The sequence below is a fragment of the Phyllopteryx taeniolatus genome, chromosome 20 (genome assembly GCF_024500385.1).
Source record: "Phyllopteryx taeniolatus isolate TA_2022b chromosome 20, UOR_Ptae_1.2, whole genome shotgun sequence".
In the NCBI taxonomy this organism is placed as follows: domain Eukaryota; kingdom Metazoa; phylum Chordata; class Actinopteri; order Syngnathiformes; family Syngnathidae; genus Phyllopteryx; species Phyllopteryx taeniolatus.
Genome location: NC_084521.1, coordinates 4,967,662 through 4,985,387, shown reverse-complemented (window position 1 = coordinate 4,985,387; position 17,726 = coordinate 4,967,662). Strand labels below are relative to the sequence as shown.

Here is a 17,726-nt window from a genome sequence, read left to right as displayed (position 1 = left end):
CCATAACTCCCTGTATGTCTCATTTGCACTCAAGCGTGAAGCGTCCATTTGAAAATGTTAATAACACTTCTGGGCAAAATGAACTTACCACTCATGTTAGCATAGCTTCTCACTTGCGAACGCACTCTCTCTCTCTCGCTTTCTCTCTCACACACACTGTCTGACACGCACACACTCTTCGTGATAGTTACTGTACTACCATAAAAGGTTGCAACGTTATGAAAATAAATAGGTTAAGATTACGGGGTCGGACGTTATTTGATAGAAAGAAATTCATACATGTACAAGAATAAAGCTGTAATGTTACAAGAAAAAGGCCAAATGTCACCATATAAAAATTGAGGACAAAGTTATAAACGTATGAAAAGTTAGTCGGAATGATAGAAGAATTAAATACTAATGAAGTGTACCAGTTTAAAAATAAAAAAATAAAAATCATATTCCAGGAATAAAGTGAATGAAGTCATAATATTACAAGCAAAAAAAGGTAATGAGAGAAAGTTGTTTCCTGCAACAAAAAGTCAAGTAAAATTTCTACTTGTAGGTCACAACATTATTATGATTCTAGCAATATTTCGACAATTACAGTGGCATGTCATCTGAACCTTAATCTCACCTCCTGCCACGGTGTTGACCACCTCCTGCAGGATGCTCTGCACGATCTCTTGGGCTTTCTCCTCATAGTTGGGGCTTTCGTCATCATCATCCTCCTCGCCTGCTGCATCTGACACACACACACACACACACACAGACACGCACACACGTTTTGTCAATCAAAACTGAGCATTATTGTCATGTAAAGGCAGAATTTGATAATGAGGTAATTGAAATAAATGAGTACGGGTGCAGCTATCCAATATTTTTAGAATCGACTACTCTACAGATGAAGTAATCAAGTAATCAGATAAAAATTTATTTTGTATTATTAAACAACAAAAAGGCGGCACGGTGGACGACTGGTTAGCACATCTGCCTCACAGTTCTGAGGGCTGGGGTTCAAATCCTGGCGCCGCCTGTGTGGAGTTTGCATGTTCTCCCCGTGCCTGCGTGGGTTTTCTCCAGGCACTGCGGTTTCCTCTCACATCCCAAAAACATGCATTAATTGGAGACTCTAAATTGCCAGTAGGTGTGAATATGAGTGTGAATGGTTGTTTGTTTCTATGTGCCCTGCGATTGGCTGGCGATCAGTTCAGGGTGTACCCCGCCTCTCGCCCGAAGATAGCTGGGATGGGCTCCAGCACGCCCGCGACCCTAGTGAGGATAAGCGCAACGGAAGAAGAATTAATGAATAAACAACAATATGTCTGAGGTGCAGGTATTATTTTAGTCCACTTGGGAGTCCCCATCCTCGCGTTCCACACTATAATATCTGTGACTTTTAGTGTGTGTGGCTTTAAAAGGTGGGGCCTGGCCTGGTGAGTGACATGTGAGTCAGCGAATGAGAGAGTTGGCTGCTGTGAACTCAGGTTAGCGGCTGGCTGTTAACTGGCTAACCGATAGCCTGTCTGCATATTGAGTGCCTCGGGGCGTCAGTTGTGGCCGTAGTAGCTCGTGTATGAAGTAAGAGGATTTTCTGTTTATTTTATTACTTTTATTTTGTTTTAGAGCAATGGAAGCTGTGTCTATCCTTAACCACTTGTGGGGGCATTACAATACATTCTAACTAGCCGTCGTAGTCTCCATTAAACTAGCTAACATTGATACATTGTGTGGGCCATCGTAGATGTGCTGTTGTTGTGCATTAGTTAGTTCTGCTTTGCAGTAAAAACATTGCACTTTGTTATCTTCTTTTTTAAGTATGAAATGATCCCCAACTCTCTTTCTTTTAGACACACAGAGTGGTGCATGAGTCTGCAGTAACATTAGTCCGTGTGGGAAAATGATCACTGGGATGCTTCGAGGCAGAGATTTTGCTTTAACTTTTTTTTTGTTCTTTGTAATCGAGTTATTCGATTAATCGTTTCAGCCCTGCTTGAGAGCAACTATCTTACTCTGCGCTGCCGCTGTGGCTTGGTCGGCCTCCGTCTGTTCATTTTCCGCCACGCAAAAGTCTGAACCATTTTCTGGATCGGGGCTCTCGTAGACGGGCCTGCGCTCTGCGGGCGAAGAGCGGCTGCTGCTTCCGGCGTCGTCGTCGCCCCGCGGTGCCGGCATGGAAGGCGACGACGGGGTGGACGGGGTGGACGGGGCGGACAGGGCGGTGATACTCGGGGTGGTTGGGGTGATGACCGGCCCGTTGGACTCCCGGGTGGGAGCTTTGGGCGGCGTGTGGATTTGAGGGGAGTCTGGTTCTGTGTGCTGCCGGTGCCGCTCCCGTTCCAACTGCTTTGCCTCCTGCAACTAAACGACGGGACGCAGGGGGGGGTTCACATACGTGCATTAAAACAAATTAAAGCACACACACATGCACACAGAGGAAAAGAAAAGTCAGGTTAGGACACAGTTCGACAAACAAGTTTGAACAATGCTTGAATTCCCTAAGGCTCCTGAACACCTCTTCATGTCGCAATTTAAATTGACAATGTGCGTGTTCTTACGTACAAACCAGTAACAGGGCCACATTGTGGGGGGCGGGGGTGTCATGACAGAAAAAAAAGTTGTGCTAGGAGATAAGGTAGTAATATAACAATGAGTCATTTTTTTAGACAAAAAAAAGCCACATAATAATAACGTCATACTATTAGGAGAAAAAAGAATAGTAATACTACCAGTTAGGCAACTAAAATTGCAATAAAAGGAAGTTGTTCAAGTTACAAGAATTAAATACTAGAGAATGAAGGCACAATATTAGGAAAAGATCTAATACAAAGATAATTAAGTTGTAATAACATGATAAAGTAGTCATGTTATGAGATGAAAGTCTAATTTTACAAGAATAAAGCCGTAATACAAGAGTACAATCATAATACCACGTGAATAAAGGCAGCATATTACCAGAAGAAAGTCTAAGTTACAAGAATCATGTCACAATATTAAGAAAAGCTGTAACACTAAGAAAGTAAAGTCAGAATGATACAAGAATAAAAAGTTCTAACACTACAAATTAAAGTTGCATGTTACGATAAGTTTTGAAATAGAGAAAAAAGGTGTAATATGAGAATAAAGTTATAATACCTGAAGAATAAAGTTGCAATAGGACAAGAGTAAAGTCGTCATGTTAAGAGAATTACAAGAATGAAGTCATAATGTTACATGAATAAAGTCACATTATGAAAAAAGTAATACAACAACTACAAAGTCATGAAATTCCAAGAAGAATGAGCCAATTTCAGACCAGTGTAGTATTATTGTAAAAGAGAGAAAGAAAAAAATATATCTATTTATTTTTTTATAAATTGTAATACGATATTCCCACTTTATTCTTGTAAACCTACAGCTTTATTGTAATTGTAAAATGTTATTTTCGGCAAAATACTTCTTTTCATCGTAGCCCCTATAGTCCTTCATACGTATGCAAATATGAATGACTACATGCCAGTCCAACAGCATTAAGTCGAGCTACGTGGAGGTGATCCATGCTGGCTTTTTTCCCCCTATTAGGAGTTTGTTACGCTTCGAAACCGAAATTATGTTGCTTTGCGGAGGCGGTAGTCTTATCGGACAGAAGGAAAGCTTGCTTTTGTGTGTGTGTGTGTGGCGAAACAGACCGTGCTACTTGCTGGCAAACACAAACAAACAAACCGGAGAGAGCAAGCAGTGGACATTCCTTTAGCCAAGCTCCACTAACAGCCCATGATGCGTTCAAGTGCACTGAGAGATTCAGAATTTACAAAAAAAAAAAAAAAAAAGCACAACATGGGAAGAAGACATGAGTCACACACACAAAACAATGGGGCATCAATGTTTTGGCCTTTCACAACATCACAATTCACTTATTACATTCTTCATGTCTTGTTTTTTTTTTAAAGCGTATCTTTTTCAAAATGTCAGCTGCTAAATGAAATTACCATCTTGACTGAAACTATTAGCATTGAGCGTGGAGGCCACACACCTTCGAGGCGACGCAAACAAACTAAGCTCATTATTTAAATGCCACCCAGGCCTCAATGTGTGTTAATGCTAACCCCGTGTGTGTGTGTGTGTGTGTGTGTGTGGAGGACCCACCGATGTACACTGAAAGTGGATCGCAGAACAAAAAAAGCTTCTAATGTTTCCACCTTCAGTGTGTTTAGTGCTAAACTAAACATAAAACCAAGACAATTTCAGGCTATTTAAAAGAACTTTGCCTTGTATGAAAATCTGCTATCTCAATGTTAAAACACAATGCAATCACACAAACACAATAAAACAATACTCACAAACATATATTCTTCTGCGAAATACAACAAAAATTACTGCAGCTTACTCAGCGGTGGTAACCGTCGTCGTCGTATATATATTCACATGTATATTTTATACTGCCCCCGGTGGCCAAGGCGCATACAGCAAAAGGAGCCACACAAATATAATTGTAATGTACAAACTGTTTAATACGTTACATTCCATTTAATTATGTTAAATCACTATGTTCTTATAAAATAAAATACTGAGTGCTATTTTTGAAATATTTTGGGAAATTATTTATTACTTTGACTGAATGAATGAAGCTCATAAGTCAAATGTACTATTATCTTTGTATTATTTATTTTTTAATTGTATACGTGTTTAAATTATTATTATTTATTTCTTACTATTTCGAAATACTTTTAGCATGTAAACCCAGTTTTGCAGTCTCATTAATCCCACCCACCCGGTGTAACCATGTGAACTTAAAACTGGCACAAGCGATGGAGTGAAGTGACGAGCAAATGTGGTGCGGGAAGAACACAGCGAACTGGATGGACGGAGGAGGAGGAGGAGGGAGTTGGAGGGAGGAGGAAACAAGAGAGGTGCAAAGAGTTCGGAGACTTTGTGGGTCAGGCAAGTTGGGGGAGGGGGAAAAAAAAAAACAACGTTCACAGCAATCCTGCACGCTTTGTTTTTACCTGGCGATCACGCTTTCTGGAGGCCAGAGACCAAGATAGCTTGTGATTTGTAAGCTATGTGTCCCACAGGGAGGGAGGAAGGTGAGGAGGAGGAGGGGAAAAGTGTCATTCAAAAAGAAAAAGATGACATTAGAGCAAGGCAACACCTAAAATGTTCGACAGTGGATGAAACCAGGAAGTTGTGTGTGCGCGTGTCTTGTCAGTTCGAGGGCGGGCGTAGGGACGTACTGCTTGGTTCTCCATGCGGGCGAAGATGACGTTGAGCATCTGCGTGAGCGTGGCCTTGGCGGTGGTCTGGTTGATGAGGTTCTTGCTGGCCAGGTAGATGTTGTAGCAGGTGCGCACGGCTTGCAGCACGGTGCCCTCGTGAATCTCAATGTGCTGCGACGTTACGGCCGTCAGCAGAGCCTAAAGGGAGAGAACCAGAGGAAGGCGGCGTAAGTGGGACTGGATGAATTGTTGTTTTTATTGACAACCGGGGCAGCACAGCCAAAATCTGCTGGGATAGGCTCCAGCTCACCCGCCACTCCATTGAAGACTAGCGCCATAGAAAAATGGCTGGATGGTTAGAGTTTCCCCACCTTGATAATCTGTAACTGCACTCCCTCGTCCGTCTGCGGGCCCTGGAAGCAGGCGCAGATGGTCTCAATGATGCGGTCTATGAGCTTCTTGCCTGGGGCCGTGTTGTCTGGAGCACTGCCTGTCAGGTGGCCGTACGCTATCAGCTTCTATAGGCACCAAAAAAAACAAAAACACAAAATGTGACGCCTGAGACCTGAGCGGCGCTATAAAAGCCCTCCAATTTAAGACTCGTCAAAGCACTGACCTGTAAACAGTCGAGCGAGGTGATGACGATGCGGGGACATTTGGATTGACATGCCAGCTCGAACGGCAAGAAGTACTTATCAGCTTCGATGAAGTTGGTCTTTGATTTGATTGGCGGCAAAGTGCCCGAACCCGATTTTCCATCTCCACTAGGCGGACTACAGCGGGACACAAAGGAGCAAGAAGGTGGTGTGTTGTATTCCAGAACAGAGGAAACTAACGTTAAAGGTCTCTAGTCTGAAAGTAATTTTTTTTTGTCTTTAGAGGAAAGCAGAGAGAAATTAACACTGTTTTCTGCCCTGCGATATGTTCTTAGCTACCACCACTGAAATGCTTACATATTTTTGATTGCGAACATTGTACATCAAACGGTTCGTTAGGTGAAGAATTGTTTTATTTTTTATTTATGCTAGTATCAAAGTCAGAATTTTGGTATCATGACACCACTACTAGGTGCATCATCTAGCATCAGAGTTGACTAATGTTAATCACTAGATTGAAAGTAAATTTTTTGTCAATCCTAGAATTAGCGAGAGAATTAAGTGTGGCTTATTTCAAGTTAAGACTCTTCAACCAAAGGGGAGTTAGTGCGTCTGGGAGATTTATTTTGTGGTGTCTGTGGTGACATTACGCAGGCAGAGTTTCATTGCAATGACTTCAGACGAAAAAAACATAGGCAGTCATTCACCAACAGCTCCTAATTTTGATCGCTAACATGTTTGTTCAAAAGTACATAAACATATGGAAATATTATATTTCAAGCGTACAAAGTCTGTCCTGGCTAACGACACTTACTGAATTTAGCTGAGCACTGAACTCTTAGCTGAGTGCTTCAAATTGTGCACTTAATCTGTCTAAGGAGGCGGGGTCAGTAATCAGCTCTCATGCTGACAAAGCATCTCCAAGCCACGGATAAGCCGCTAAACCCTCAAGTCGAGTGACACCGCATCTTTTTTTTTTTCTTCCCCGTGACAATTCTTCAAAGCCCACAATGCGCTCAGCCACTCGGAGCATCATCCAGAGCCGCTGCCACGCCCTGATGAGTGCAGGCACAGCAGGGAGGGGTTGCATTGTTAATGTCCTGGCGGTGAAGCAGTATGACCTCAGTGTGTTAAGTACCACATGGACCACTGCTAGACGCCACAGAAGAGGGAAGTATATAAAAAAAAAAAATTACAAAAAAAAAATCAAGATAGAGTAGCTAGAGTAAATTTGGGTGAAATTATGAACGCGGTCATGGCCACGGAGTCACTTCCTTCTCCCATCTTTCAACAAAGTAGCGACACAAGTCACAAATTCAAACAGCCATAAAAGAAGCCTCAAAAGCAACAACGGTTGGTCGCACGCTTCTCAGTACAAAACATCAAAGAACATATTTCAACAATGAATGCACGAGTCAATGTTTTCTCTGTTTTAGCGTTTTCTTGGATTCTACAGTATCATAGGAAGAGTTCAATTGCAATTATACCATCATTATTTTAATTAGTATTTAGAGTCATGTAGAGTAAACCCCTGAGACGGAATAGCGAAATAAATTTGGTAATACGTGTTTCATTAGACACGAGGCAAATTATGAGGCAATGACACTTCATAAATCCAACATTTCTAAAACTTGCTTCGCAGGAAAATTACGAGATGAATGAGACCCTTTATCGCTTGAAGGACAATCGCTTATAGATCTTTCTAGAGTCTTTCTAGAAAATCAAATCACTGATATTCAATTAAAGCTGCTTCAATAGTTAATATCATATCCCAGCAGGCCTGTAGATCTCAACTTGTATTCTTCCGCTACCCTGTGAATAAAGAAGTTATTTAAACATGGCTGGAGGCTCTCAAAAAAGCATTTGAGACCCTGCGAGCAAAATGAAACAGAGTCTTGCAGAGGAGATAAGTGTTTTTTTTTAATTTTAATCTTGCAAAAAGTCAGCTGCATCGTTAATATGAAGAGAAAAGGGCTAAACAACAAGGAGTGAAGATGGACGGCAGTTCATGTCTGAAAGGCACTCATTCCAGAGGACACGTTACTCGGCAACACACACACAGTGGGTTTAGACGTAGTAAGTAACAACAAAGCACACCTCTACAACACACGCAGTGTGCTCTAGTACCCTTTAGTTGAACTCCGCAGAGTGCCTTGATAGACACTTTTTAAGTCAACTACCGCATTCATGTCTTTGCAGACACTTACCTTAATTTTTCAGACTCCTCTTTGATTTCCTCTGAAAAAGAGAGAAAAAACTTATGTATAAAAAGTATGAACTTTCAGGAAGCTTGTGGTATCGCAAATAATGACGCCACAGGGAGAAAAGAAACATTTTAATGGGAATTTTGTCCAATGTGTGTGAATGATTGTTAATTAATCATGTCTTTTGCTCTAATGATGTAAAATGGAGCACACTACATGGGGGCTGTTGATTCAGTCTCTACAAACATAGTGGAATCATTCCACACACGTTGGAATCACTCCACAAGCATGGCGGACCCCCAGAAATCTAAGTGGTGGTGTCTGTTGACATTAGTGTTTGTCTGACAGATCCGCCGCGGCACATGAAACAGACAGGGAGGAAGGAGGGGGGAGACAAAGCGAGACAGAAATAGCGTACAGAGCGCGAGAGGCAATGAGCCAGTTTAAAAGGCGGCGGTAGCGAAGTTGGCGCAAACTTGTGAGAGGCTTCAAAAAGACAGCTCAATTATTTCACTGCTGCCAGGCCAAAGCTACGTTTAACAATATTATTTAGTATTTGAGAATATTTCATTTGGAATCTCATATGCGCATATATATATATATATATATATATCTGCATGTACCATAATCAACAACATATCTTATTTACTAGAGGTGCAACGGTACATGTATTAGCATTTATACAGATTTTTCAGTATGCAACATTCAGTACAGTACCGAGGTGTAAGCAAACTACATACATTTGCTAGTTTAATGCTAACACACAATGCAAAACACCTTAGAGAGCCGAATGAAGCTAGCAGCAATTTTGCGGTAGTTAAAACCTTTACAGAGACGGATATTTGAACACAAACGGTGCAGCGACAAATGTAGACAGAAAATACAACAATACTGGCAGTCATATATTCTTTATCCTCTGCGAAAAACAACTAATATTACTGTTGCTTACTGAGCAGTTGTGAAACTTCTTTTTGTGTGCGACACCAGGACTACAGGCATTGAAGCATGAAATCATATTGCACAATTAGTTATTCTTAACATTCTATGTAATTATGCCAATACTGTGAAGTCATTAGAGCGAGGAGTAGCCAGCCACTCTTGGCATCACACATGACAGTAGTGAGGAGCTTTGACTAAAGCAGGGCACAGAAGAGTGAGAGAGGAAACGGAGCGTCTTCAAAAGGAAGCATGATTTAAGATGAGTAGCTCAAAAAGTGAATATTTAATGTTGTGTGCGTGTATAGAAGTGTATATTTACACAATAATGCCCTTCCGTCGTTGGCGTGTTTGTTTTCGCTTGTTCCCAGGAGTGTCCGGAACTTACAGTATATCGAACTGTTCATTTTCACCAGCGGCAGCCACTGTTGCCATAGTTACACTGTTCAAATCCTGGCGTGGCACTTTCCCACAAGACCCGCGACAGACGCTAAGAGCTGATTCTCTACTACTACTGAGATTTGTGTGTTGATTATTGGACAAGGCTGTCCACCAATTGCAGCCATTCCAGGAGCTTTTAAAGCAGAGGAGAAGGTCACAAGCTATAAGGCCGGCGAATCAGTCCTTCACCCTGGCATTTTTTTAAGGCAAGCATGAGGGAATGCAGGTACTTTCCTAACGGCAACGGACACTGTGGAACCTGTAGTATAACTCAGCTTTATAGGACATATTGTGCTCCCCCCCCCCCCCATAATTTAAACAGTTGCCCCGCCTCATTAACATTAAAATCGGGCTGTATTGATTAATCGAATAACTCCAGCTTTCGATCGCTTTATTGAACAAATGTCAAGAAAACAAACGCGTAATAAACTCATTGATACGCAAACGTGTTTGCCACTTAACAGCCTGTCAACGTGACACTTTCATTCGTTGACGCCCACATCACTCACCAGGCCAGGCCTTACCTATTAAAGCAATACACGCTCAAAGTCACACAAAAAAAGCTAGTCGCAGTTACATTTTATTAGGACACTTGGGAACTGTTTTAAATTGTGAGAAAAATGAAATAATGTCTCCTTTAAGTACAGTTACCAGCTGTTCTTTTTCCTAATGGGAAAAAGGGAGACTTGAGGGAGGCTCATTTATTTCTCTTTTAGTGGGATGATGCACACTTGAGGAAATATGGTCAAACTAATAAGCCTATTGTGGTCATCAGCCATATTTTGGATTCAACTGGACCTCTGAGGTCGGCCCTTCTAAGCTCAAAGTGTGAAATTTCCTCCTTTCCAGCAGTTTCAAACGCAGCGATAAACATGGTAAAATTCCCCTAAGAGCGCTGAGGATTTGTCAATTAAAAGGCAGCCTGGGTGCAGCTGATCCACTGGGGGGGGGGGGGGGGGGGTTATCGGGGGGGGGGGGGGGGTGTAGAAACATCTAAACAGACAACTCTCCAGAGACGCGCGCTCTCTCTCTCTCTCTCTCTCTCTCTACCGCGTCATGAGGCCGGCGGCGAGAAAAACATCTCGCAGGGAGGGGACGGCAGGCTTAGACGCAGCGTGAGGAAGCGGAGGAAGAGACACGAGGCGAGACCAGGACGACAAACACTCCACTGCGAAATGTCATACAATTGGAAAAAGAAGATAACCGTTGTCAAACCAAAGATATAGAGGTGCCTTCAGATACGAGTGACCTGACTTGCTAGCTTTTCAAGATGCGAGCAGTTATTCGGACATTTTTTTTTTTTTTTTTTAAACTTAATTCACAACAAGAAGCAGTTTGGCAAAGAGTGAATAATTCATCCAAAAAGGCTTCGAGCTATTTATTGCCACTCTCAGTTGCAGTTTACTGTCAACCTAAACAGAATTACACATCTATTTTCAACAACTACATAGCTTGCCTCACGAAAGTCCATTCAGCTTAATGCAAACATATATGGAAAGCGCCATTTATATGCTAATGTTATCATTACGAATAGATTGATTATTGGCTTGGCAGATTATTGCCACCGATATTCACTATTTTAAAGCATATCACCATTGGCCTTTAAAATAAATAAATCGGGCATCAGATCACTTTAAAACTGGGTAAACTTGTTTGTTTGTTTTTTCTTTCAGTTAGCTTTAGAACTGATGATGCTGGCCCTGGAAACTCCCTGCACTTTTTGTTTTAATTAAAAGATTAACATTCAGTTGTATTGAAATTTTGGAAAACTATTTACTGTAGAAACTGTATTTAATTATTGAGGTTTTTATTTAACTTTCTAAGCCGTGCTGCTGAGCCTGGGACCGCCCTGCCCTTTTTGTTACAATTTTAAAATAAAGATGGCTATTGTCTAAGATTAAAAAAAAAAAAACGTTTAACATGTTGCACATCTGAAAAGCTGTTTAATAACATATGCTAAAAGGCATTTAAACAAAGTGTTAGAGTTTGTATGATACAAAATTTTGATGCCAATATTTTCCCTTTTACGGCAAATGAATATCGGCTCCAAATATCGGTTATTGGCCTCCTTGACTACTCAATCGGTATCGTATCGGCCCTGAAAAAAAACATCGGTCCATCTCTAGTTAGCATCGGTCATCGTTAGACCCTGTGAAACACAGCTCTCTATGACGGCTCAAGTTTTACATACATTCAGGGCCCTTAAGCACTGCACAGAGTCCAGATGTAAACACAGAGGGAGCCACTTGCATTAAGCCAAGCGGATCCCTGGCATTTCTATTGTCCAGACCAAAATCAAAGGTTGCGCGCCAGTAATTAAATTTGGTGGAGGCGCGGATTGTTTTTTTTCTCCCAACCCCACTCTGCCAACACAAGCCCTTAATTACTCAGCTTTGTTATAGAAATGAATGAATCGCATAAATTCTTCTGCGGAATGACTTGGCGTCGCGCTTCTGGAACGCTGCGCTCGTCGCAATTGGCCAGCGCAAGAATGAGGTGATTAACAATGCGCCAGAAGCCTGCTAATAGAGGACCGGGCTGTTTATGTACTCAACTGAAGATGGGGGAGGTGTCTCATGGGGGGATCCGTCAATCAGAGGTTAGGCCTTTATTTGTGCAAACTCCTATTTGGGATATTAGACAATTTTGAAGTTTTCCTGAATATTTTCCTCAAATTACAAATTACACAACTTTTAAGGCTTAGTCTTCCAGATGTTCTCAAATTACAAAATATATAACTTTAGATGCATATTTTACAGACATTTTCTTCAATTTGCGAATTATACAACTTCAGAGGCATGTTTTTCCTTAATATGGTCATCAAATTATGAATATAATTTTATTTTATAGATATAGTTTCACCCAAATGCCATCAAATTAAAAATTGTACCATTTTAGAGTGATAGTGTCCCATTTTTTTCATCAAATTACAACTTGTACAGCTTGCAAGACATTTCCCCCAAACTTTCATTAAATTAGGAACATATTTTTCAATTTTTGGAGGATGGTAACGAGGAGAGTGCTATTTGGGGGAGGTGTTTATTATATATGTCTGCGTGTGTAAAGATAAAAAAAATGATCCATTAAAATTGTCCTATACAGAATTTTTACATGGTCAGCAAATACAAAATTATAACAATTTTTAATAGGTCATATTGTAATTTGGACATATTTGTGAGGTGTCTAATTGCCTCTTTAAACGAAATGTATTCCAGATGGCAGCCAAGAAAGAGGTGGACCAATCAATACAAGGATGCTCGTCCAGATAAACAGTGGAAACAGTGACAAAAGCTCCTCTTCATCTGCATGCGGAGTAATTAATTCATAGCCTGTCTCAGGACTGAAGGAGGCATGACGGTACACATGACGATGTATAATGAATGGAGGGATCGGATTCAAAATACACACCATTTATAAATAAATTCTCCAACATCTTCTGAATAGATAAAAGGATTATTTATGCGTTCAGAGCAAGCGCGGGCCCTGATACGGGCACTGCAAGTGCAAGCTCATTATCAAGATAGCAAGCCACCTTTGGGATTACAAGGAGCTAGAGTGTGTGCACTTTATCTGCAGCAGGGAGGGAGCGGGTGTGGGGGGGGGGGGGAATCAGAAAGTCTTGAGACTTTGAGAATTTAGGGCAAATTTGACAGCTATTTATTATCCCAATTAAAAATAAAAATAATTCATTAAAAAAAACTCAGTCAAGAATGTCATGTAATATTTTTAAAACAAACTTCATACATAGGGGAGCTAAAAGTGTAATTCCCATAGACAAAACTAGATTAGTTTAATGAAAAATACAGTACCTCAATTAAATACATTATTTGTAATTAAGGGAAAAAAATATTGAATCTAAAATAAAAACCTACTCAGAAATACATACAGCAAAGTGAAAGGTGACATTTTCTTTTAACATTTTGTAAATATTTAATGTAACTCAATCAAGAATTATAAATATAGTATTTTTCAAGATATTAAGAGAAATATAAAGCAGAATGAAAGGTAGCGTTTCCTTATATAATACAAAAACTTGAATAAACAAATATATTATTTGTAATTAGAATTTTTTCTTAATCAGGAAACCAGCTACAAAATGTTTAAAAATACAAAACTAATTTCATACACAGCAGTATTATAAATGATTTCTTTTTCTTAGAAAACTGTACAATAAATATTTAAAAAAATATACAACATATGGATTTTAACCCTCTGTCCAAAAATGTATAATAGTAAAAATAATAAACGGCTAAACCAATCAACATTTTTACTTAAATGTATTTCTACAAATAGAAAAAAATACATTTACAGCGAGAGGTGAATTTTCTTTATCAAAATGTAAAGTAAAAATTGCATGAAAATCAAAATACGATTCATAAAAGAACAATCATTTTAAACGTTAAATGACCGAAGAAAGCTGTTGTAATTGAGGCTGCACACGTCTTTAGGGCGTCATTGCTTGGCAAACACTTTTATTTACGGCCCAGTGCTTATCGTGGGCGCACATGCTTGTGCTGGAAAAGCTTCAAACAGTGCGCAGAAGCATATGTTCCCTTAATGGTCAGCGAGGTACAATAGTCCCATTGGCTCGGCCACCGGCTGCAAACTCCGCCATGCTAAAGGGGAGCGGCGGTAGACGAGAGGAGCTTGGCTCGCTGAGACCAAAGTACGCCAAAACATTAGGAACAGCTGCACTGTCAAGAGCGCAGGGAGTAGAGACCGCGTTCAATGAGCGGAGGACTGCCGAGTGACATTTTGGCATTCCAAGAAAAAGGTCAGAACGGGAGGGAGGATGACAATGATGTACTTTGTTTTGCCCAAACCTTTCGGCTCGCTCCCGGTGACTCACTTAAAAGATTATAGGTAGAATGGCGCATTACAAGAGACAGATCCACCCTCTAAAATGAACCAATTTCACCACGGAAAGAAATATGCTGTAAAAATATGTCTATAATTCTTGATCTATGGGGTATTCTAACAAAAGCATGCCACAGACAAATTATTAAGACAACTGGGAACGGTTTTAAAATGTGAGAAAAAAAACAAAATGTGTGATTCTCCACACTCATGACCGCTATATTAGGTACAGCTCCAATACAGACATTGCTCAAACGGTGAATCCACATCAATTGTGACCTGCGAGAGAGACTCCAGAGAGCGGCAGGAGATTATGTAAGTCACTCAGTATTCTGGGTCAGGCAGTCATCCTTTATAAATGTACCATTTATGTATATATATATTCAATACATTTGTTAATGTACTGCTTGGGCAGAATAGTCTGTCTGTATGAGGCTTAATTTGAGTTTCCATTTATCTACCCCGGATAATCCTTTCTTTAAATATGACATACATTAACATACTACAGTGCAAATGGGTGGCTGTGGGGGAGATTTTAACAGTAACTGCTTCGCCAATCTGCAGCACAATAGAGAACAATGGATTAAAACAGAGTTCTCCACACGAATAGACCCCGATTAATCGCCGTGTGCGTCATCCAAACTTCGGAACCCGTGAAACTGCAAATTAATACTTTTCCATTAACCATTTTATTACATTTTTAACTCATCGGTACTCTCATATTTTGAATACATATTAGAGACAAATGGCTCTGGCCATTCTATAAGGAAATGCAGTACATTGCCAATATTTAATTATATTAATCCATCCATTTTCTACTGCTTATCCGAGGTCGGGTCGCGGGGGCCGTAGCTTTAGCAGGAACGCCCAGACTTCCCTCTCCCCAGCCACTTCATCCAGCTCTTCCGGGGGGATCCCGAGGCATTCCCGGGTCAGCCGAGAGACGTAGTCTCTCCAGCGTGTCCTGGGGTCTCCTCCCGGTGGGACGTGCCCGGAACACCTCACCAGGGAGGCGTCCGAATCAGATGCCCCAGCCACCTCCTCTGGCTCCTCTAAATGTGGAGGAGCAGCGGCTCTACTGTGAGCTCCTCCCAGATGACCGAGCTTCTCACCCTATCTCTAAGGGAGAGCCCGGGCACCTTGCGTTGGAGACTCATTTCGGCCACTTGTATCCGGGATCTTGTTCTTTTGGTCACGACCCACAACTCGTGACCATAGGTGAGGGTAGGAACGTAGATCGACCGGTAAATTGAGAGCTTCGCCTTTCGGCTTAGCTCCTTCTTTACCACAACGGACCGATACAAAGTCCGCATCACTGCAGACGCTGCACCGATCCACCTGTCGATGTCTCGTTCCATTCTTCCCTCACTCGTGAACAAGACCCCACGATACTTGAACTCCTCCACTTGGGCCAGGATCTCATCCCCGACCCGGAGAGGGCACGCCACCCTTTTCCGACTGAGGACCATGGTCTCAGATTTGGAGGTGCTGATTCTCATTCCAGCCGCTTTATACTCTGCTGCGAACCCCTCCGGTGAGAGTTGGAGATCACGGCTTGATGAAGCCAACAGAACCACATCATCTGCAAAAAGCAGAGATGCAATACTGAGGCCACCAAACGGACCCCCTTTACGCCTCGGCTGCGCCTAGAAATTCTGTCCATAAAAGTTATGAACAGAATCGATGACAAAGGGCAGCCTTGGCGGAGTCCAACCCTCACTGGAAACGAGTCCGACTTACTGCGGACCAAACTCAGACAACGGTCGTACAGGGACCGAACACCCCGTATCAGGGGGTTCGGTACCCCATAATCCCGAAGCACCCCCCACAGGGCTCCCCGAGGTACACGGTTGAACGCCTTCTCCAAGTCCACAAAACACATGTTGACTGGTTGGGTGAACTCCCATGCACCCTCGGGGACCCTGACGAGGGTGTAGAGCTGGTCCACTGCTACACGGCCAGGATGAAAACCACACTGCTCCTCCCGAATCTGAGATTCGACTTCTCGATCGACCCTCCTCTCCAGCACCCATGAATAGACCTTACCAGGGAGGCTGAGGAGTGTGATCCCCCTGTAGTTGAAACACACCCTCCGACCCCCTTTCTTAAAAAGGGTGACCACCACCCCAGACTGCCAATCCAGAGGCACTGTCCCCAACATCCAGAGCCTTTAGGAACTCTGGGTGAATCTCCTCCACCCCTGGGGTCTTTCCACCGAGGAGCTTTTTAACCACCTCGGTGGCCTCAATCCCAGAGATAGGAGAGCCCGCCTCAGAGACCCCAGACTCTGCTTCCTCATGGGAAGGCATGTCGGTGTCATTGAGGAGGTCTTCAAAGTATTCTCCCCACCGACTCACAACGTCCCGAGTCGAGGTCAGCAGCGCCTCATCCCCACTATACACAGTGTTGATGTTAATTATATTTATTTATATTATATGTTTTTTTTTAAAGAAAGCACCGAGCCTGAGTAAGAACAACCTATCAAAAGCAGAAGGCATGACAGACAATGTGCCAATCATTTGCCATCCACTCGCGGACACACTCATAGCCGGTCACCTGCACACCCTTGCAGCCATGTGTTGACCTATTGGCTTGGGCTTCAGGAGCTTTCTGAAACTAATATGTATGTAGGAATATGTATCTCTCGAAAATACAAAATAACGCGTATCCCTCATTTGCTAACAAGTGGGCATAAGATTAGCAAACAGAAGCAGAGCGACAGGACCTCAGGCAGCCGAGAGGATTCAGAACCGACGTGGAATTAGCAACATTTCTGCTCGAGAGGTTCATTTATCACCTGTTTTTTATTTTTAATTGACTGTACGTTGCAAAAACTAACACCTCAAACCGATAAATATAGTGTTATAGTAACACTCTATTAAAAATAAGATGAGCTACCAGCGTAGCAGCCGTGGCTAACATTGCCTTGTTTGCGGCGCTTATGCTAGCTTAATATTGGTAGCGCTGCTATTTGTTGTAGCACAACTACACACTTTCATAATTGCGTACCATTTAGGGCTGTCACTATTGAATATTTTTAGAATTGATTTTTCCATTGAATAATCCAATCAGATAAAAAAATATTTTGAATTAAAGTTTATTGCAAAATATTTTTTCACGATTATTGTTGTTTACCTGGTATTGTTTAATGATTACACAAAACCAAATAAACAACAATTAAGCAATATCACATGACTGGGATTGATGTACTCACCAACCGTTTTTGAAACTGACAGCTACTTCTTGGGTACTGACTAATGCAAAGGGCTACTAGTTTCATATACACTTCTGAGGCTGCTTCAGGTTCAACTACATGTCAATTACAGGTTATTTATACTACGCCTGTAAATAATGATTATTTTCGTAACAGATTAAGATGACTATTATGTTTTTCTATAAATTGATAATGATTCCGTTATTGATGTGGTCCGTAACGTCAGAAAATTGAGAAAAATGTCGTTTTCCAAAGTAAAAGAAGATGTTTGCAAATGCATCTTGATTAAACACAAAATATAATC

At 41.6% G+C, this 17,726-nt stretch overlaps 1 protein-coding gene across 5 annotated transcripts in view; it reads right to left on the bottom strand.

Moving 5' to 3' along the window:
• arfgef1 (ADP-ribosylation factor guanine nucleotide-exchange factor 1 (brefeldin A-inhibited)) overlaps nucleotides 1-17,726 on the bottom strand; it is a 36,409-nt gene that overhangs the window by 16,819 nt on the left and 1,864 nt on the right. For 3 of the 5 annotated variants that reach the window (XM_061757582.1, XM_061757581.1, XM_061757584.1), the window contains exons 2-8: nucleotides 7,978-8,008; nucleotides 5,791-5,947; nucleotides 5,546-5,692; nucleotides 5,193-5,372; nucleotides 4,965-5,018; nucleotides 1,992-2,340; nucleotides 617-724 (exon numbers count right to left, since the gene is read on the bottom strand). In XM_061757582.1, the coding sequence (XP_061613566.1) occupies nucleotides 617-724; nucleotides 1,992-2,340; nucleotides 4,965-5,018; nucleotides 5,193-5,372; nucleotides 5,546-5,692; nucleotides 5,791-5,947; nucleotides 7,978-8,008 (1,026 nt within the window). The remainder of the gene's footprint in view (nucleotides 1-616; nucleotides 725-1,991; nucleotides 2,341-4,964; nucleotides 5,019-5,192; nucleotides 5,373-5,545; nucleotides 5,693-5,790; nucleotides 5,948-7,977; nucleotides 8,009-17,726) is intronic. The other 2 variants (XM_061757583.1, XM_061757587.1) reach the window with 1 other exon arrangement.